Here is a 22,483-nt window from a genome sequence, read left to right as displayed (position 1 = left end):
ACCAGGTTAGAGGGAAAGTTGGCTATCAAATATTGGGAATTTGTTATGAAATTAAATGTTACAATGAAACATATAGTAAAATTAATTGTGGTCTTAGTCCATATAAATGTGAATAGCGTGGCCTAAGGGACGCAACTATTACTTTTGAAAAGACTATGGAATAGAAAGGTTTTGACTTTCCAAGCTCGGATTGAAGTGCCTCCATTTCAGAAATAGAGTACGCGTGTGTGTTTTTCTTATTGTGTATCTTTTATTTGTGTGTCCAATATTTATATATATATATATATAACTGTGAATGTATTCACTGTCTATAGCTTAGTTTGTATGCCAAGTCATAGCATGTAAGTGCTGGATTAGTCATTCATTACATATAATTCATATAGTTAAAATTGTAGCCGAATACAATTTATGGTAAAGTATAGCAATTTGCTAATTTATATAATGATAGGATTTATTATAAACGTTATTCCTTCGGTATAGAAGGAGTGATAAATCGTGTTAATTTGACAAGGATAATGAAGTGTATATCTATGTACATATATATCAATCATATGTTTTATGTACTGGCTTGTGTTCACTGTCAGACCGTCTGTTCCGCTTTGTCTGTCTGTCAATATGGATCGGAGTAAAAGAAAAATTATGGAAGCAAGCAAAAATACTCAACACTCGAGTTGTGCAATAACCCAACCATTACTGTAATAACACATTCCTTAATGCAATTACCCAACCGTCACTGTAGTAACCCAATTTTGTAATAAACCTATCTTAACTGTAATAACCCTATCTTAACTGTAATAATCCTATCTTAACTGTAATAATTCAATCATAAATAATAAAATCATATTTATGTATCGCTGTTTCTCTCTTTGACGTTCAACAGTAGAAAGGTGGCGTTTAGGGTTGGTTATTCAGTTGTTAGTATAATGAAGCCGGTGGAGTTATAACAATTTTATTAGTTGGTACTTTGATGTGACCACTCAATGACCCCTCAGTGACCCATACAGTGACCCCTCAGTGACCCCTCAATGACCCCCTCAGTGACCTCAACAGTGACCCCACAGTGACCCCACAGAAACCCCGCAGTTACCCCTGAGTGACCATTCAGTGATCCCCACAATGACCCCTCAGTAACCCCGCAGTGACCCCTCAGTGACCCCCACAGTGACCTCACAGCGACCCTTCAGTGACCCCTCAGTGACCCCACAGTGACCCTTAGTGACCCCTCAATGACCGCCACAGTGACCCCTCAGCGACCCCCACAGCGACCCCTCAGTGATCCCTCAGTGACCCTACAGTGACCCCATTTGTGACCCCCACCAGTGACCCTTCAGTAACCGTTAGTGACCCCTCAGTGACCCCCATAGTGACCCCTATAGTGACCCCTCAGTGACCCAACAGTGATCCCTCAGTGACCCAGACAATGACCCCTCAGTGACCCCCACAGTGACCCCCTCATTGACCTCCACAGTGACCCCCTCAGTGACCCACAAGTGATTCCAAAGTTACCTCCACAGTGACCCCCTCAGTGACCCCATCAGTAACCCCATCAGTGACCCCCCAGTGACCCCATCAGTAACCCCACAGTGACCCCATCAGTAACCCCACAGTGACCCCCTCAGTGACCCCCTCAGTGATTCCAAAGTTACCCCCACAGTGACCCCATCAGTAACCCCACAGTGACCCTGTCATCCTTAGACGCCGCGGGACGTAAATTACCAAACAAACAAAACTCAACTTTAGGTTTGATAACAAAAAAATCATGTAATACTTTAATATATAGTATATTGATTCACCTGTATTGAATTACACAACCCTTAATGAAATAGCACACTCTTTGTTCCATAACACATCCTTTAAGTAATAACTAAGTCCATAGTTTAATAACTTATAATGATTGCATCAAAACATATTTATTTTTTATTAGTGATTTCAGAATTGTGTACGACCTCCCAAACAGAACGTATGGTATCCCTACTCTCTGACTAACATCAACAGTATATGAAGACAGAAGAGTCTACAGTATTGTCAGTTGATTTTCACGGCCTTGAATTTATAGTCAGGCGGGCCTGTTAATATGCCATTGGACGGTGCGCCAGCTGGCATTTTGTCGGGTTTTTCCGGAAGTAGTTCGAATCTCTGTATCAGTGTTGTCAGAAACAGAAACAATTCCAGCCTCGCCAGCGATTCACCCAGACATATCCGACGTCCTGAAAGTATAACGTGGTCAATATCTTTAATGGTGTATTAACAAACACAGAATTCTGAAATTTAAAACGTTGGGCTTCTCTATTCCGAAATAATTATCTCCCCTTCTTTTTTTTATCATTATCATGATATCAAGGTGATGCGGATTTAATATTCCTGCTATGCTGACTAAAAATTTAACTTGCACAATTGAGAGAACATCGTTGATGATTAAATTAATTAATTTAACAATATAGTTGTTTCCGGTTGCGTTGCGGATCGAACTTGTATTGTACGATACACGTGAGGTGCATGACTTAATCAATTACAGCAAGTATGTTTCTACCACAGGGACCTAATAGTTTATTACAGCTATATATGGACCTAAACTGAGGTGTTCAGAGAAGTTTCACCCGTTTATACTGAAAGTGGATTTGAACAATTTTCGGTAAAAAATTGAGGTGTCTTTTTTAAACGAAAATTGATCTAAACCCCTAAACGTGTAAAAAACGACTCTGAACGTATAAGTTTAAGTCCAAATACAGCTGTAACAAATCCTCAGGTCCCTGTGTTTTTTTTACCTAACCTGATGTGAAGGGGGAAAGGGGGAAATATTGGATGTGTTCAGGGTTTACATCCTCACACAGTAGATTTAACCGAGTGTTTATCTAAACCCTCAAACAGCCTATTGACACGACTTAGATATCAGAGCGGGTCCAAATATATTCGTCGTAAATTGGTTCACAAATTTCTTTTGCCGAAATAGAGTATGGTCAAAGCCAGTAATTTACCTAGAGAAAACGCAAACACATATTTTTCTTTTCCGTTCAATTTTCCATCTTCGCCTAAAAATCGGTCTGGATTAAACTTTGTGGGTTCCTTGAACACGTTTGGGTCGAAATGAACTGAGTCCAAATTGGGTATAATTGTCGATCCTTTGGGAATGGTCATCCCCATTAATTCTACATCCTTTGATGCCCCGTGGGGAACGCTGAACGTGGGGAATCTTAGGGCCTCTGTAATCACTGCTTCGTAATAAGGCATATTTTCTTTGTCGCTGAGAGTCGGAAACCTGGACGGACCAATGACATTGTCGATCTCCCCGCGAAGTCTGTCCTGGATGTCCGTATGGTAGATCAGCTGTAGAATTGTCCAGCGTATCGTCGTGGCGGTGGTCTCCGTCCCAGCCACAAATAAATTGAGGATTGTAGCTTGTAAATTAAAATCTGTAAATCAGAAATTAATTTGTTTTAAAGCAAAAAGCAATTGAGGTACGAATAAAAATTCCTCGAATGTAGATGCTATAAGTATCAAATCAATATTACCATTTACATAATTATGATATCATTAAATGTTAATATCACTATACCACGAGGTATCGGACTGAAATAATTTTTTTCCTAATATGCAATAGAGATTTGGAAAATATAATGAACATATCAATTATATTTGACTAACGTGGTACAAGTGGTCAGGTAAGCTAGAATTCATCTGTTACTTGGAGGCCATTGATTTCGGTTTGGTTTGTTTGTGTTTTACGTCCTATTAACAGCTATGGTCATTTAAGGACATGCTAGGTGGTGGTGGTGGAAGAAAGCCGATTGATATTTTCTGACTAATTTAAAATCCAAGATGGCCGTCTCGTTGCATTGCTATGACTCTTTTAAGATTGTTTTCCTAGTCTAGATAATTATACAAAGGATAAAATTAAGAACACATACCTTCAAAAACTGCACTACCAGGTTCTTGTCTTTCCTGCTCCTTCAAAAAAGCGTCGATAAAGTCTCTTGGATTGCTTGGATTAAAAGTGTTTGTATGATCAGTAATTTGCTGTTGCATATAATCCGATATTTCATAGAAATTATCACGAACTCTTTTGATCTTGAAGAAATCACCGGGTAGGAATCTTAGCCACGACATATTCCGAGAAGCACTACCAGTTTGGTTCAAACGAAATGTTTCTTCTAGGAGATCAACAAGTTGATAGAACTTGGTATCCCTGTGCTCGAATCTTTTACCAAACACTATGCTGCAGATAATATTTGAAATACTTATTTGAATAACGTGCTTCGGGTCGTAAACTTTCCCGCTGTTGTTTCCCATCACCTCTAGAAACGCCTGAACTTCTTCCATGACACGCGCTTCCAAAGACTTCTTTCCAAATCCGAATTCGCGCAAGGTGGTCAAGGCGAAAGTCCGAGTGTGTTTCCAGTGCTGTCCGGATGACATGACTATCCCTGAAATTTTAAACATTACACTGTCATGATGTATGGCTGATATATGTCTCTGACGGCACAAGAGTCACAAAAACGTTTGTATATTCTACAGTTCAGTGAAGGAAGCTTGGAACTAGCACGCTTTGACTATTTTCTCGCGATCATTTGTACGTTTTGTGTTCCAGTAACGAATAACATATAATTTTACATATTATCCTGTTATGTAGCGGCGAATCCGTACGTAGAAAGACTCATTTCATCTCAACTCCAACTAGGGGTCGACAGGTCGTACATGTAGCATAATTACACAGAAAACGGAGAATGGAGAAAAGGTCTGGAGCAATCAAATCCAAAATATCTACATTGCATATATGTAGTGTAGCTACCTCGGGTCAACTCTCTCCTCTATGAACTGTGACTACCCAAGACCGCCTCGCCCCTTTATGTACAGTGGTTACCTCAGGTCACATCTCCCCTCTATTTACTATGGTTGTATCAGGTCACATCTCCCCTCTATGTACTGTGGCTACCTCAGGTCACTTCTCCCCTCTTTGTACTGTGGCTACCTCAGGTAACCTCTCCCCTCTATGTACTGTGGCTACCTCAGGTCACATCTCCACTCTATATACTGTGGCTACCTCAAGTCACATCTCACCTCTATGTACTATGGCTAGCTCAATACAGCTTTCCCCTCTATGTACTGTGGCTACCTCAGGTCACCTCTCCTCTCTATGTACTGTGGCTACCTCAGGTCACATCTCCCCTCTATGTTCTGTGACAACCTCAGATCACATCTCCCCTCTATGTACTGTGGCTACCTCAGGTCACATCTCCCCTCTATGTACTGTGGCTACCTCAGGTCACATCTCTACTCTATGTACTGAGGCTACCTCAGGTCACATCTCCCCTCTATGTACTATGGCTACCTCAGGTCGCCTCTCCCCTCTATGTATTGTGGCTACCTCAGGTCACATTTCCCCACTATGTACTGTGACTACCTTAGGTCACATCTCCCCTATATGTACTGTGGCTACCTCAGGTCACATCTCACCTCTATGTACTGTGGCTACCTCCGGTCACATCTACCATCTATGTACTGTGACTACCTCAGGTCACATCTCCCCTATATGTACTGTGGCTACCTCAGGTCACCTCTCCCCTCTATGTACTGTGGCTACCTCCGGTCACATCTACCATCTATGTACTGTGACTACCTCAGGTCACATCTCCCCTCTATGTACTGTGGCCAGCTCAGGTCTCATCTCCCCTCTATGTACTGTGGCTGCCTCAGGTCACTTCTCCCCTCTTTGTACTGTGGCTACCTCAGGTCACCTCTCCCCTCTATGTACTGTGGCTACTTCAGGTCACATCTCCCCTCTATGTACTGTTACTACCTCAGGTCACCTCTCACCTCTATGTACTTTGACTACCTCGGGTCACCTCTGCCCATTATGTACTGTGGTTTCTTGAGATAATATCACCCCACAATATACTATACCTTATTTAACTTTTCCCCACTATGTTATGTAGCTACTGGTATTTTCCTGCGGTTCGCAGTAAAAGCAGGAAATATATGTCTGTTCGTATTCGCTAGGAGCTGTAATCTGATTGGCTGGGGGTAACGAGGTGCTGTTGCACGTGCAGGTGACGGTATAGGGTGGGAGAGTGTGAAAGAGGGTCATTCTAGCCTGTTGAACCTGACCCAGACGGTTGGGTTTCTATACAGTAAGAAGATGGAGCCGGCGGTAGCGCAAGCTATGAAGGTAGCATAGACAAACATGGCGGAGAATTTGGAGCGTATAATGACAACAAAGTTAGACGGTTTTCAGCAACATATAGCAGATTCTCAGAGAGTTTTGAGCGAGGTACAGTTGGCGAAGTTTGAGACAATGACAAAGGACTCGTACAAGTTTATTAAAAAAGGTAATGAAGAACAGCACAAAGCTAATACAAAGGTGAGGCAGAGGCGAATGTTGAACTCTAAAGGAGCATGCCTGGAAGGGCATAGAGTGCAGTGGCACACGGACAACCAGAATGTTGTCAAGATTGTTAAGAAAGGCAGTAGAAAGCCAGGTCTGCATGAAATTGCAGTCGACATATATAATACATGTGAAGAGAAAGGTATTTGTATCAAACCATTTTGGGTTAGGAGAGATAGAAATGTGACAGCTGATGAATTGAGCAGAGTCAGAGATAGTGATGATTTAGGTGGCTAGAGGCAATTTGGGGAACTCACACATGCGACTGGTTTGCAAATAATTTGAATACCAAATGTGTGTGTTTTAATTCAAGGTGGGGGTACCTGGTACAAGGGGGATTGATGCATTTGAACAGCCATGGGGTTCTGGAGTGAGTCTATGGGTTCCTCCTCCAAGACTGATTTGTAAAACAGTAAAGAAGGCTGTAGATGAGAAAGCAAGGGGAACTTTGATAATTCCATTGTGGAAATCCACACCGTTTTGGCCAAAAATTCATAGCAAAAATGGTTTTAAGGATTTTGTGAAAGAATTCAAAGTATTGGACTCTAGTATTGTTAAAAAGGGGCTTGGAAAGAATGGTATTTTTGGGGACAGGAAGACGAGATTTAAAATGGTGGCATTGCGTATCATAGCATAAATGATTGTATGTTTGCAGGCCTAGGGATCCAGGAGGCTATACATACTGAAGTGTCAAATGGAGGATGTTTGACGGGGAACATAAGGAACCTGGCGGAGAGTATGTCTCCACATTTAGTTAAATCCAGAAGTGACAGCACAAATTCAAAATATTATAGAGATTCTCAAAAGTGGGAAAGATTTATCACAGCAGAAGGTGCATGTGCTATTCCAGGACAACCTATCCATGTGGCTTTATACATCACAAAGTTGCTGAACGATCATGTTTCATTCACATCTATACAGGGTGCATTCTACGCCATAAAGTGGGCACACAAGTTACGAGGATTAATGGATCCAACTGACAATCATTTTGTGTCCGGCATTTTGGAGTCCGCCAAGAGACAGAACAGTGTACCAGTTAAGAAGAAAGACATTATTTCCACAGAAAATATCATTGATTTATGTAAGAAGTATGAAAGTTCGAGAGATTTACTTGTACTTAGGGATCTATCCATGATTACTTTGGGTTATGCAGGATTTTTAAGGTTCAATGAGGTGAGCAGTTTGAGAGGTACAGATGTCAATTTTTCAGAAAAGTAAGACCGACCAGTACAGGTAGGGTAACAAGATCCTGGTAGCAGAAGGGGTCACAGTAGCTTGTCCATGTAAGATGCTAAGAAAGTATATTGAAGTAGCAGATATAGATTCAAAGGAAAAAGATTTTTTATTTAAACCAGCTTACAGATCAGGTTCGAAGTGTGCACTGATACACAAGAGCAAGGCCATTAGTTATACCAGAGCAAGGGAGACAATTCTAGCAACACTAAAGGAAGTGTGTGGTGCACAGGCAAATTTAGGTTTGAGAGCCTCCAGGGCTTCCACAGTGGCTAGATCAACAGTTAACGAGAGGTGTTGGAAGAGACATGGTCGCTGGAGAAGCGACAGGTCTAAAGATGGTTACGTTGAGGATTCTGTTGAGAAGCGGTTGGAGGTAACCAAGGGTTTAAATTTGTAGCTATTTATTTTTTATTATTACATTATCAAAAATATACGAATCAGATAGAGCTAGTAGTCGGTCATTCAAATTTCCCGTTCTTTGATTTTTCTAGCAGTGCTTCTGTGTGACAGGCAATCGCAGGTATGGTGTTGTTGGTTTATTGTAAGGTAGGACACGGTAAGGTTAATTAAGTAACAGTGTAGAACAGACTGGTATTTTCCTGCGGTTCGCAGTAAAAGCAGGAAATATATGTCTGTTCGTATTCGCTAGGAGCTGTAATCTGATTGGCTGGGTGTAACGAGGTGCTGTTGCACGTGCAGGTGACGGTATAGGATGGGAGAGTGTGAAAGCGGGTCATTCTAGCCTGTTGAACCTGACCAAGACGGTTTGGTTTCTTTCATTAATATTTTTCAGCAAATATTATAAATAGTATTAATATTTTAATACTTGTAGTGTATAGGATGAGTACAGATGCACGGATAGTTTGTTTCGAGAACTAGACTGCTTACTGTAGCGATAAATATTTTAATTACATTTTGTGTTTTTTGTCCATAAATCAAAGTTAACCGATTGCAGATATTTTAGAGAATAAGCTATCAGGATTTATATAGTGATAGGCGTCCACGGTTTTCCAGAGTTTTTGGACTCATGTAGTTTTCTCTCTGGTTTTTAGCCCAGGATGCATTTCAACCTACAAGGTGCATTTGCAAGGTTTAGTTGATAGGATTGTGCAAAGCGAAAGATATGCATGTATGGGATTTCAATGTGTATTAATTTGATGTGATCATGATTAAACGCCGCTCCAGTGCTTCTGTGTGACAGGCAATCGCAGGTATGGTGTTGTTGGTTTATTGTAAGGTAGGGCACAGTAAGGTTTATTAAGTGACAGTGTAGAACAGACTAGTATTTCAAGTCACCCCTTGTGTACTTTGGAAACCTCCGGTCACCTTCACCTCTGTGTACTATAACTACGCCAGGCCACTTCATCTATGTGTACTGTGTTAACCTAGTGTCCTATAACATAAGCTGACCAGTGACCATTTGACCGTCGATCTGTGGTGGTCCGATTTTATTTGGCTAAAGCAGTCAATGCCCTTTTCCTGTTATGCATTGGGCATTCATATTACTTACGAACCGCATTTAAAAGCAGTTTAATGCCTAATGTACATATTATATATACATATTAAACGTTTTAAAATATTCATTGGTTCGATAACGGAATTAAACGAAGATAGATGTACTGTGTTAACCTAGTGTCCTATAACATAAGCTGACCAGAGACCATTTGACCGTCGATCTGTGGTGGTCCGATTTTATTTGGCTAAAGCAGTCAATGCCCTTTTCCTGTTATGCATTGGGCATTCATATTACTTACGAACCGCATTTAAAAGCAGTTTAATGCCTAATGTACATATTATATATACATATTAAACGTTTTAAAATATTCATTGGTTCGATAACGGAATTAAACGAAGATAGACATGCGTGTACAACTTGTATATGTCCCGTCCTGTTCCTCGAGTAGCACTACATTTGCATGCATGTTGTTGTATTCGAAGAGAGATGTACCATCAGCGTATTTATCAAAACACCTGTGATGACATAGCGTGGCGTTAATAATTCAGAATGAATTCCGTTGAATCGTTGAGCAAGTATGATATACGAACTTTTTACAAGTTAAATTTAATCACATATGAAAATAGCGTACAACATACACGTATGGACTTTTATGATGGTAAATACTATGATATGAACCAGAGACAATTATAGTAACCTCGGCTTCGCCTCGCATATTTTGTCAGGTTCATTTCACTTCGTTTTCATCATTACAAAAGTCAGAAATGTCTGTATTACATTATATGCTTCAACCAAAAAGTAGACGAAATAAGATTTTTTTATTGAGATGGTTGCGACGCGAGGTTTTCTAATTTGTGTAACTTGTTAAACCAAGAAAAGCAATCAGGCTGACCAATGCGATGGGTTTGTTTTCAATACTGAATGGTTAAACAAAACCTTTTTAAAAAACAACTCTATTTCTGGTCAAAATGTAGGGGATTCTTCGATTCTAGGCGTTACATGTTCTAAAAACCGAAGTTCACAGGAAAACCGGGTTCAGTGGGTTTTGGAGAGATAGTCAAGCTGTACAACATCCCTCCGATGGAACTGCAACAAATTAATAACTACATACAATTGTGTACAAATATGTTTATGCATTTAGAAATGTCCTGCGATCAATTTGGCCTGATCGTCTTGACGTGATCAGTTCTCAAAAATCAAGTTCATCGGTTCTCCTGTGAACACCGTAACGTCACTTGTTGTAAGGATTCTCGTTTGCACTGACGACACAAACACTTAAGTATCTAAAATACATGGGAATATCTTTATATAGGTCAAAAATACCTAAAAATTCCGAATGTAAATCTAGCGGGCTTCATGGAATATTTATGTCACCGATTTGCATTCATACCAGCATGAATTTGAAAAAGGATGCCATTCAATCCGTATGTGGTACGTACCTTTGATATTTGGTGTTTTGGTTGTACACAGATGCGTACCTTTACGTTTCATGAGAGTGGCACCCCGGTATGTATCAGGCCTGTCAGAAAAGTCATCTGCCCGCTTTATTAATGCTTCTTTCAAAGCATCAACACCGTTTATAACGACCAATAAATTTCGCCCTAAAGTGAGACTGAACACATCTCCAAATTTAACCCGCAGTTTCCGGAAAGTGTCCTTGGGATTCTTTTTTCCACGGAAAAGTAGCATACTTCCCACTATGGGATACCCGGTCGGTCCTGGCGGGACGTTTGCTGGCCATTGCAAGGATCGACTGACCATTAAAATCAGTAGTACAGCTACAATAGCCACGGTCCACCGATTGCACGTAAACCAATCGAGCACCATTGTGGAAATGGAAGTATTAGAATGCTGTAGTCTGATGGCAGTGAGGTACGCTATGGTTTATATACATGATAAACACGCAGACCTGTACACAGTTTTTGACCGTCCCGGGCCTGTAGCTATGTAGGTCGTTACCACCAAGATTATTACCTATAACCATTCGGCTGACAACGTCTTTATATATCGCGTGTGGCAGTGTACCTAGTTTTTGAACCAGCCTGAATATGTTTACGTTATTCATCGGATATGCGTTAACTATCAACTGCATACGCATACGATTCGCTTTTAGACTTGTACTATAATATTCGTTTTCCGAAGAGTAACTTGTCAATGTGTATCATTTACATTTAAACTTGCTAATAAAACACAGCCTTAGGGTGGGATGTAAAGTTGTAGATACGCAAGGTTGTGTTTAAACAAAAGTCCTAGAAGATAATAAAATACTCCAGAGTAACAACATATTGTCAACACATGTACAGACATACAACGGCCTGACGTGCCCGTCATTAGCGATCCCACGGAATTAGATTAGGTTATCTAAGTCCGTGGCGATCCATAGTATGTTTTGTTTATAATAACTCAAAATTTGATATCCACAAAAAGATAGCATATATCGGAGGGATATAAATATAAATTTAAATTAAATAAAGATCGTAAAATGATATAGAGATTTATTGTATATCGATACCTATCGTATATATTGAAATGAAATAGAGAATGTATTAATAGAACAGCTATTCAACTGTTATTTACTGGTTTAAACGTCTCTGCTTAACATGGATTTAGGGTACCTTCAAAAAGGTTATATCTATTTCTAAATATAAACATTTTAGTATCGTAATGAATTTCCATGTTCTTGTATATTTGGTGCAGCCTATAGCAGCAATACACGAACGCGCATGTACGTGTATGTAAAATATCTTATTATGTAACTTATCATGTGTTCTTAACTCAATTAAGTAACGACTTTACATGTTGTTTACACATCAATGGTGTTATTTTGATTAATTGCATGGCTGGGTTGGTTTAATAAATGTTTTCGCATTGCCAACACTATACAGAGGAAGGTTCAAGTTCTTTATTTGCTGAAGTTTTACAACTTATGGCAATTACAGATAAGACAAAGACACTCACAAGGACACACTCACACTGACTCGCACACATCATCCTCGTCATCATCAAGGACACTCACACTAACTCGCACACATCATCATCATCATCATCATCATCATTTCATTACATCATTACATCATCATCATCATCATCATCATCATATCAGCAACAGCAATATTTCGTCATTCATCATACTCACATTCCAACTACACACGCCAGAACCTTTTTCACCCTCATTCACCCAGACAAGACAATATAATGGTATATCATGTATCTTAACATAAATCTGCTCTACGTTTAAACGCTAGTGATAAATACTTTCCTAAATTATTAAGTTCTTTTGTGTTTTCGGTTTTGAGTAATTGAACGAATTTAAACATACTAGGCCCTTTCAAATAATATTGCTTTATGAATTTAGACCGGAGGTCTGAAGAGCGATTACATTTAATTATAAAATGAAATTCATCTTCTATATTTTCTTCATTACATAAAAATACATTTTCTTTCTCCTAGGTATATCTCTGTAACGGCGGCCACGTTCAACTTCTTTAATCTCAACATTATTATAAAGCCATTTTTCTTTTGCTCTTATAAAACCACCATTTCTAAAAATAACTATTTTTGTTTTATCTACATTTAAAGTTAAGCTTCATTTTCTACAATAATCTGATAGTGTGATAATATTGTGTATTTTATCAACATTAAGTAATCTTTCATTTAAAATGGCAGTGAAATGTTTTCCAAAACAGCTTACTAATGTAATGCATCTGTAATTATCAGTTACATTCACATCCCCTTTCTAAAATAGTGGTATCATTGTTCCAATATTCCAATTATCTGGGAAAATTCCAGAACTAAATATTCCGTTAAAAAGCAATTTTGGACATGGTGCCAAATTGTCAATGTATCTTTACAAGTAACAAAATAAAGTGATAAAAGTGACGAAGAAAAATCTTCGACACTTTTATTTACACTATCCTAATACATATCCATATTTCTACATGTATGCATTAGGCTATCGGCATAATCATTGATTATTGTTTTAATTAACTCAAAATTTTCCGGATTCTATCGCGTTGAATAAAACAGCTCATTATCACCATGTATATTTTCTTTTATAATCTTAATATCTACCGTAAACACAAAAGGCGAATGGTCTGAAAAATGATTGAAATCTCCGCTTTTAAAATTTCCTATAATTTCGAAATTTGACTCATCAACAAGAACATAATCGATTAAACTTGTTCCCAAACTATTATAAAGTTAACACTGCCCTTATCGTCGCCCGGATGTCGCCAATTTACGATTCTCAAACCACTCGCTTTACATAAATTCAAAAGTTTTCTTCTCATTGTGTTTACAATTGTATCTGTACTTTTTTTTCAGTAACATTAATATCAGCTAGGTAATTAAAAGCATTCGATAAAACATGTAAAGGTAAACATTTAGTGAATTACACAACCCTTAATGAAATAGCACGCTCTTAGTTCAATAACACATCATTTACGTAATAACTTAGTCTATAGTTTAATAACTTAAATTGATTGCATCAAAACATATTTTTTTCATTAGTGATTTCAGAATTGCGTAGAATCTCACCAACAGAACGTATGGTATCCCTACTCTCTGACTAACATCAACATTGTATGAAGAGTCTACATTATTGTCAGTTGATTTTCAAGGCCTTGACTTTATAGTCAGGCGGACCTGATTGTATGCCTTTGGACGGTGGGCCAGCTGGCATTTTGTCCGGGTTTTCCGGAAGTAGTTCGAATCTCTGTATCAGTGTTGTCAGAAACAGAAACAGTTCCAGCCTCGCCAGTGATTCACCCAGACATATCCGACGTCCTGAAAGTATAACGTGGTCAATAGCTTTAATGGTGTATTAACAAACACAGCTACCAGACATTTAAGACGGTGGGCTTCTTTATTCTGAAATAATTATCTCCCCTTTATTTTTTTATTTTCATTATCATGATATCAAGGTGATACGGATTTAATATTCCTGCTATGCTGGCTAAAATTTAACTTGCACAATTGAGAGAACATCGTTGATGATTAAATTTATTAATTTAACAATATAGTTGTTTCCGGTTGCGTTGCGGATCCAACTTGTATATTGCTCGTAGGTAATACTTTGCCGGCATTTTTGACTAGTTCTTTCCATCGTGAAACAACTCGTCAATGGGTTTTTTATTTTTCAACTGGTAAGTGTAGTTTCTTCCCAATAATAAAACAAAATCACTCGTCACAACTCGACATAGTCCGTACCTTGAAGGGTACTGGATCACCCGAGATTAGCCGAATGAAAACAAAGTGTTGTTTTTAAAAGGACAAGGGAGGTAATTATATATTGTTGAATGTTTGGAGGATTATTAACATAACAATACACTGTATTATACGATACACGTGGGGTGCATGACATCCCAATCTTACCCGGTCCTATGGGATCTGAGAAATCAAATACAGCGAGTATGTTTCTATCTCAGGGACCTGCTAATTTATTACAGCTATATATGGACCTAAACTGAGGTGTTCAGACAAGTTTCATACGTTTATAATGTAAGTGGATTTGAACAATTTTCGGTAAAAATTGGAGGTGTCTTTTTTAAACGAAAATTGATCTAAATCCCTAAACGTGTAAAATAACTCTGAACATAGCAGTTTAAGTCCAAGTATAGCTGTAACAAATCCTCAGGTCCCTGTGTTTTTTTACCTAACCTGATGTGAAGGGGGAAAGGGGGAAATATTGGATGTGTTAAGGGTTTACATCCTCACACAGTAGATTTAACCGAGTGTTTATCTAAACCCTCAAACAGCCTATTGACACGACTTAGATATCAGAGCGGGTCCAAATATATTCGTCGTAAATTGGTTCACAAATTTCTTTTGCCGAAATAGAGTATGGTCAAAGCCAGCAACTTACCTAGAGAAAACGCAAACACATATTTTTCTTTTCCGTTCAATTTTCCGTCTTCGCCTAAAAATCGGTCCGGATTAAACTTTGTGGGTTCCTTGAACACGTTTGGGTCGAAATGAACTGAGTCCAAATTGGGTATAATTGTCGATCCTTTGGGAATGGTCATCCCCCTGAATTCTACGTCCTTTGATGCCCCGTGAGGGACGCTGAACGGGGCAATGTTTCCGAATCTTAGGGCCTCTGTAATCACTGCTTCGTAATAAGGCATATTTTCTTTGTCGCTGAGCGTCGGAAACCTCGACGGACCAATGACATTGTCGATCTCCCTGCGAAGTCTGTCCTGGATGTCCGTATGGTAGATCAGCTGTAGAATTGTCCAGCGTATCGTCGTGGCGGTGGTCTCCGTCCCAGCCACAAATAAATTGAAGATTGTAGCTTGTAAATTAAAATCTGTAAATAAGAAATTAATTTGTTTTAAAGCAAAAAACAATTGAGGTACGAATAAAAATTTCTCGAATGTAGATGCTATAAGTATCAAATCAATATTACCATTTACATAATTATGATATCATTAAATGTTAATATCACTATACCACGACGTATCGGACTGAAGGATCTTTTTCCAAATATGCAATAGAGATTTGGAAAATATAATGAACATATCAATTATATTTGACTAACGTGGTACAAGTGGTCAGGTAAGCTAGAATTCATCTGTTACTTGGAGGCCATTGATTTCGGTTTGGTTTGTTTGTGTTTCACGTCCTATTAACAGCTATGGTCATTTAAGGACATGCTAGGTTTTGGTGGTGGAGGAAAGCCGATTGATATTTTCTGACTAATTTAAAATCCAAGATGGCCGTCTCGTTGCATTGCTATGACTCTTTTAAGATTGTTTTCCTAGTCTAGATAATTATACAAAGGATAAAATTAAGAACACATACCTTCAAAAACTGCACTGCCGGGTTCTTGTCTTTCCTGCTCCTTGAGAAAAGCGTCGATAAAATCTCTTGGATTGCTTGGATCAAAAGTGTTTCTATGATCAGTAATTTGCTGTTGCATATAATCCGATATTTCATAGAAATTATCACGAACTCTTTTGATCTTGAAGAAATCACCGGGTAGGAATCTTAGCCACGACATATTCCGAGAAGCACTACCAGTTTGGTTCAAACGAAATGTTTCTTCTAGGAGATCAACAAGTTGATAGAACTTGGCATCCCTGTGCTCGAATCTTTTACCAAAAACTATGCTGCAGATAATATTTGAAATACTTATTTGAATTACGTGCTTCGGGTCGTAAACTTTCCCGCTGTTGTTTCCCATCACATCTAGAAACGCGTGAACTTCTTCCATGACACGCGCTTCCAAAGACTTCTTTCCAAATCCGAATTCGCGCAAGGTGGTCAAGGCGAAAGTCCGAGTGTGTTTCCAGTGCTGTCCGGATGACATGGCTACCCCTGAAAAATTAAACAGAACTTCTGTCATGAAAGTATGGCTAATATATATCTCTGACGGCACAAGAGTCACAAAAACGTTTGTATATTCTACAGTTCAGTGAAGGAAAGCTTGGAACTAGCACGCTTTGACTATTTTCTCGCGATCATTTGTACGTTTTGTGTTCCAGTACCGAATAAAATATAATTTTACATATTATTCTGTTATGTAGGGGCGAATCCGTACGCAGAAAGACTCACTTCGGCTCAACTCCAACTAGGGGTCGACAGGTCATACATGTAGCCTAATTACACAGAAAACGGAGAATGGAGCAAAAGGTCTGGAGCAATCAAATCCAAATTATCTACATTGCATATATGTAGTGTAGCTACCTCGGGTCAACTCTCTCCTCTATGAACTGTGACTACCCAAGACCTTCTCTCCCCTTTATGTACTGTTGTTACCTCAGGTCAATTCTCCCCTCTATTTATTGGGACTATCTTATGTGTCCTCTCCCCTCTATGTGCTGTGACTACCTCAGTTCACATCTCCCCTTTCTGTACTGTGACTACCTCATGTCACCTCTCCCCTCTATGTACTTGGACTTCTTAAGATTACCTCTCCTTCTATGTCCTGCGGCTACATCAGGTCACCTCTCCCCTCTATGTACTGTGACTACCTCAGGTCACCTCTCCCCTCTATTTACTGTGTCAACCTCTGGTCACCAATCCCCTCTATGTGTTGGGGCTACCTCATTTCACCTCACCCATTTAGGTATGTGACTACCTCAGGTCGCATCTCTATGTGCTGTTGCTACTTCAGGTTACCTCTCCCCTCTATGTACAGTGACAACCTAAGGTCACATCTCCCCTCTATGCACTGTGGTTACCTCAGGTCACATCTCCCCTCTATTAACTGTGACAACCTAAGGTCACATCTCCCCTCTATGTACTGTGGTTACCTCAGGTCACATCTCCCCTCTATGCACTATGACTACTTCAGGTCAGCTTTCTCTCTATGTACTGTGGCTACCTCATGTCAGCTTTACCCTCTATGTACTGTGACTACATCAAGTCACATCTCCCCTCTATGTACTATGGCTACCTCAGGTCAGCTTTCCCTCTACGTACTGTGACTACCTCAGGTCAGCTTTACCCTCTTTGTACTGTGGCTACATCAGGTCACCTCTCCCCTCTATGTACTTTGGCTACCTTAGGTCACATCTCCCCTCTATGCACTGTGGTTACCTAAGGTCACATCTCCCCTCTATGTACTGTGTTTACCTCAGGTCACATCTCCCCTCTATGTACTATGACTACTTCAGGTCAGCTTTCCCTCTATGTACTGTGGCTACCTCAGGTCAGCTTTACCCTCTATGTACTGTGACTACATCAAGTCACATCTCCCCTCTATGTACTATGGCTACTTCAGGTCAGCTTTCCCTCTATGTACTGTGGCTACCTCAGGTCAGCTTTCCCCTCTTTGTACTGTGGCTACATCAGGTCACCTCTCCCCTCTATGTACTTTGGCTACCTTAGGTCACATCTCCCCTCTATGTACTTGGACTACTTAAGATTACCTCTCCCTCTATGTTCTGCGGCTACATCAGGTCACCTCTTCCCTCTATGTACTGTGTCAACCTCAGGTCACCGATCCCCTCTATGTGTTGTGGCTACCTCATTTCACCTCACCCATTTAGGTCTGTGACTACCTCAGGTCGCATCTCTATGTGCTGTTGCTACTTCAGGTTACCTCTCCCCTCTAAATACTGTGGCTACCTCAGGTTACCTCTACCCTCTATGTACTGTGACTACCTCAGGTCAGCTTTCCCCTCTATGTACTGTGGCTACCTCAGGTCGCATCTCCCCTCTATGTACTGTGGCTACCTCAGGTCACATCTCCCCTCTATATACTGTGGCTACCTCAAGTCACATCTCCCCTCTATGTACTATGGCTACCTCATGTCAGCTTTCCCCTCTATGTACCTTGTCCCTGCGAACATGTATCTATCCTGAAAAATGGAAACTCGCTAATGTTATACCTATTTTCAAAGCTAGTGACAAGCATAGTGTATCTAATTATAGACCAATATCGTTGTTAAGTTGTGTGAGTAAAGTATTTGAGCGTGTAGTCTACAAACATATATACAATTTATTCAATCAAAACAATCTAATATATAAATTACAATCAGGATTCCTACCAAATCACTCTTGTACTCATCAACTTATAGAACTCTACCACTCTATGCTTTTATCCTTAGAAAGTCATGAACATGTAGCATTTATTTTCTGTGACTTTTCTAAAGCCTTCGATAGAGTTTGGCATAAAGGTCTTATTTATAAACTGAAACAACATGGACTGTCAGGAAATATACTTAATTGGATAACAAATTATTTGTCATGCAGAAAACAGTCTGTCTATGTAAATAGTTCTCGTCCTTAAAAACAGTCAATGCTGGTGTCCCTCAGGGATCTGTTCTAGGGCCTTTCTTTTTCCTCGTTTATATAAATGATATATCTATTGAACTCACATCATTGTCTCGTCTCTTTGCCAACGACACGTCATTATCATACTCTTCACAAACTCTAGATGATATTGTACATGTGGTAAACAACGACTTACAAACTCTAGAAAAATGGTCAAAAGATTGGCTAATGTCGTTCAATCCTAAGAAGACGGAAATTATGTTAGTATCCTTTTCAAATCTACCCTATCAACCTCTGTTTACGTTCAATAACATCCCTATTGAAATAACCGATCAACATAAGCACCTAGGTGTATTACTAAGTAGAGATGCCAAGTGGTCCAAACATATAGATGAAATTATCAAGAACGTATCAAAATACACAGCAACACTTCTCAAATTGAAATTTATACTTAATAGGGATAACTTAGAGAAATTGTATTTAACATATATTAGACCAATATTAGAGTATGGCTGTGAGGTATAGGATAACTGTGGTGCTATCAATTCAAATAATCTTGAAAAACTACAACTAGATGCGGCCTGTATTGTCACAGGATTACCAATGTACACAAAAAAAAGAATTGTTATATGCAGAAATTGGGTGGCTACCATTGTCAAAACGAAGAGAAATCAGAAAACTGTCCCTCCTTTATACTATAAAACATGGCACTGCACCCTCATACTTATGTAATATCCTACCTCAAAATATTGGAGATCTGACTCATTTTAATTTAAGAAATTCTCAACAATTGCGGCAGCAACGGTATAGACTCCAAACTATGCGCAACTCTTTCTTTCCTTCAACTGTTGATCTTTGGAATAATTTAGACACAACCATAAGACACTCCCAAACTCTGAACTCGTTCAAATTAAATATACATAAGTTGAATAATGTAATATCTAAATGTAATCCATGCTTTCTAAATTTTGGTCCGCGTAGGCTAAATATTCTTCATTGTAGATTAAGAAACAGGGCAAGTACTCTCAATTATGATCTTTTTAGGACAAATCTTAATTTTTCAGCACAATGTGAATGTGGACACACGTGCGAGGACTCGTATCACTTCTTCTTCACATGCCCTAAATACCACATCCGACGCCTTTCCTTATTGCAGAATTTAGCATTGTATCCAGGAGATATGTCATTAGACCTAATTCTAAAGGGTGATATAGATTTAAATAATGAGGCAAACTCAAACATTGCAAGAACGGTACAAGTCTATATCGACGGTACTGGCAGGGTTTGACATTTTGAGCACCTTCACCTCTGTGTACTATAACTACGCCAGGCCACTTCACCTATGTGTACTATGTTAACCTAGTGTCCTATAACATAAGCTGACCAGTGACCATTTGACCGTTGATTTGTGGTGGTCCGATTTTATTTGGCTAAAGCGGTCAATGTCATTTTCCTGTTATGCATTGGGCATTCATATTACTTACGAACCGCATTTAAAAGCAGTTTAATGCCTAATGTACATATTATATACACAGATTAAACGTTTTAAAATATTCATTGGTTCGATAACGGAATTAAAACGAAGATAAACATGCGTGTACAACTTGTATATGTCCCGTCCCGTTTCTCGAGTAGCACTACATTTGCATGCATGTTGTTGTATTCGAAGAGAGATGTACCATCAGCTTATATATCAAAACACCTGTGATGACATAGCGTGGCGTTAATAATTCAGAATGAATTCCGTTGAATCGTTAAGCAAGTATGATATACGAACTTTTTACAGGTTAAATCTAATCACATATGAAAATAGCGTACACCATACACGTATGGACTTGTGTGATGGTAAATACTATGATATGAACCAGAGACAATTATAGTAACCTCGGCTTCGCCTCGCATATTTTGTCAGGTTCATTTCACTTCGTTTTCATCATTACAAAAGTCAGAAATGTCTGTATTACATTATATGCTTCAACCAAAAAGTAGACGAAATAAGGTTTTTTTATTGAGATGGTTGCGACGCGAGGTTTTCTAAATTTGTGTAATTTGTTAAACCAAGAAAAGCAATCAGGCTGACCAATGCAATGGGTGTGTTTTCAATACTGAATGGTTAAACAAAACCTTTTTAAAAACAACTCTATTTCTGGTCAAAATTTAGGGGATTCTTCGATTCTAAGCGTTACATGTTCTAAAAACCGAAGTTCACAGAAAAACCGGGTTCAATGGGTTTTGGAGAGATAGTCAAGCTCTACAACATCCCTCCGATGGAACTGCAACAAATTAATAACTACATACAATTGTGTACAAATATATTTATGCATTTAGAAATGTCCTGCGATCAATTTGGCCTGATCCTCTTGACGTGATCAGTTCTCAAAAATCAAGTTCATCGTTTCTACTGTGAACACCGTAACGTCACTTGTTGTAAGGATTCACGTTTGCCACTGACGACACAAACACTTAAGTATCTAAAATACATGGGAATATCTTTATATAGATCAAAAATACCTAAAAATTCCGAATGTAAATCTAGCGGCCTTCATGGAATATGTATGTCACCGATTTGCATTCATACCAGCATGAATTTGAAAAAGAAAAGATGCCATTCAATCCGTATGTGGTACGTACCTTTGATATTTGGTGATTTGGTTGTACAGATATATGTTTAAGGAGTATGGTGATAGATACTACATGATGATACGTACCTTTACGTTTCATGAGAGTGGCACTCCGGTATGTATCAGGCCTGTCAGAAAAGTCATCTGCCCGCTTTATAAATGCTTCTTTTAAAGCCTCAACACCGTTTATAACGACCAATAAATTTCGCCCTAAAGTGAGACTGAACACATCTCCAAATTTAACCCGCAGTTTCCGGAAAGTGTCCTTGGGATTCTTTTTTTCACGGAAAAGTAGCATACTTCCCACTATGGGATACCCGGTCGGTCCTGGCGGGACGTTTGCTGGCCATTGCAAGGACCGACTGACCATTAAAATCAGTAGTACAGCTACAATAGCCACGGTCCACCCATTGCAAGTAAACCAATCGAGCACCATTGTGGAAATGGAAGTATTAGAATGCTGTAGTCTGATGGCAGTGAGGTACGCTATAGTTTATATACATGATAAACACGCAGACCTGTACACAGTTTTTGACCCGTGCCGGGCCTGTAGCTATGTAGGTCGTTACCACCAAGATTATTACCTATAACCATTCGGCTGACACCGTCTTTATATATCGCGTGTGGCAGTGTACCTAGTTTTTGAACCAGCTTGAATATGTTTACGTTATTCATCAGATATGCGTTAACTATTAACTGCATACGCATACGATTCGCTTTTAGACTTGTACTATGATATTCGTTTTCCGGAGAGTAAATTGTCAATGTGTATGATTTACATTTAAACTTGCTAATAAAACACAGCCTTTGTGTGGGATGTAAAGTTGTAGATACGCAATGTTGTGTTTAAACAATAGTCCTGGATAATAATAAAATACTCCAAAGTAACTACATATTGTCAACACATGTACAGACATACAACGGCCTGACGTGCCCGTCATTAGCGATCCCACGGAATTAGATTAGGTTATCTAAGTCCGTGGCGATCCATAGTATGTTTTGTTTATAATAACTCAAAATTTGATACCCACAAAAAGATAGCATATATCGGAGGGATATAAATATAAATTT

At 39.1% G+C, this 22,483-nt stretch overlaps 2 protein-coding genes across 2 annotated transcripts; both read right to left on the bottom strand.

Annotated features, from left to right (window-relative positions):
* Positions 1-2,023: 2,023 nt before the first annotated feature.
* On the bottom strand, positions 2,024-4,413 carry LOC110455338 (cytochrome P450 2J6-like). The gene is made up of 3 exons (XM_021505420.1): positions 3,906-4,413; positions 2,976-3,410; positions 2,024-2,207 (listed from the first exon to the last, which is right to left on the bottom strand). Exons 1-3 carry the CDS (start codon positions 4,411-4,413, stop codon positions 2,026-2,028), a joined length of 1,125 nt encoding a protein of 374 aa, XP_021361095.1. The 3' UTR covers positions 2,024-2,025.
* A 7,687-nt stretch (positions 4,414-12,100) lies between these two features.
* LOC110455337 (cytochrome P450 2B11-like) lies at positions 12,101-21,831 on the bottom strand. The gene is made up of 4 exons (XM_021505419.1): positions 21,500-21,831; positions 15,873-16,388; positions 14,935-15,378; positions 12,101-13,856 (listed from the first exon to the last, which is right to left on the bottom strand). Exons 1-4 carry the CDS (start codon positions 21,780-21,782, stop codon positions 13,675-13,677), a joined length of 1,425 nt encoding a protein of 474 aa, XP_021361094.1. The 5' UTR covers positions 21,783-21,831; the 3' UTR covers positions 12,101-13,674.
* Positions 21,832-22,483: the final 652 nt, after the last annotated feature.

Source organism: Mizuhopecten yessoensis, unplaced genomic scaffold (genome assembly GCF_002113885.1).
Source record: "Mizuhopecten yessoensis strain PY_sf001 unplaced genomic scaffold, ASM211388v2 scaffold8195, whole genome shotgun sequence".
In the NCBI taxonomy this organism is placed as follows: domain Eukaryota; kingdom Metazoa; phylum Mollusca; class Bivalvia; order Pectinida; family Pectinidae; genus Mizuhopecten; species Mizuhopecten yessoensis.
Note: the sequence above shows the minus strand (reverse complement) of the source record. Positions and strands in the feature narration are given on the sequence as shown.

Coding starts and splice junctions, on each gene's coding strand:
- LOC110455338 (XM_021505420.1), bottom strand. CDS start 4,413: ATGTCATCCGGACAGCACTGGAAACACACTCGGACTTTCGCCTTGACC. Junction 3,411..3,905: donor TGGTAGTGCAGTTTTTGAAG/GTATGTGTTCTT, acceptor TCTGATTTACAG/ATTTTAATTTACAAGCTACA. Junction 2,208..2,975: donor TGTGTTTGCGTTTTCTCTAG/GTAAATTACTGG, acceptor TTATACTTTCAG/GACGTCGGATATGTCTGGGT.
- LOC110455337 (XM_021505419.1), bottom strand. CDS start 21,782: ATGGTCAGTCGGTCCTTGCAATGGCCAGCAAACGTCCCGCCAGGACCG. Junction 16,389..21,499: donor CACTCTCATGAAACGTAAAG/GTACGTATCATC, acceptor TTAATTTTTCAG/GGGTAGCCATGTCATCCGGA. Junction 13,857..14,934: donor TGTGTTTGCGTTTTCTCTAG/GTAAGTTGCTGG, acceptor TTATACTTTCAG/GACGTCGGATATGTCTGGGT.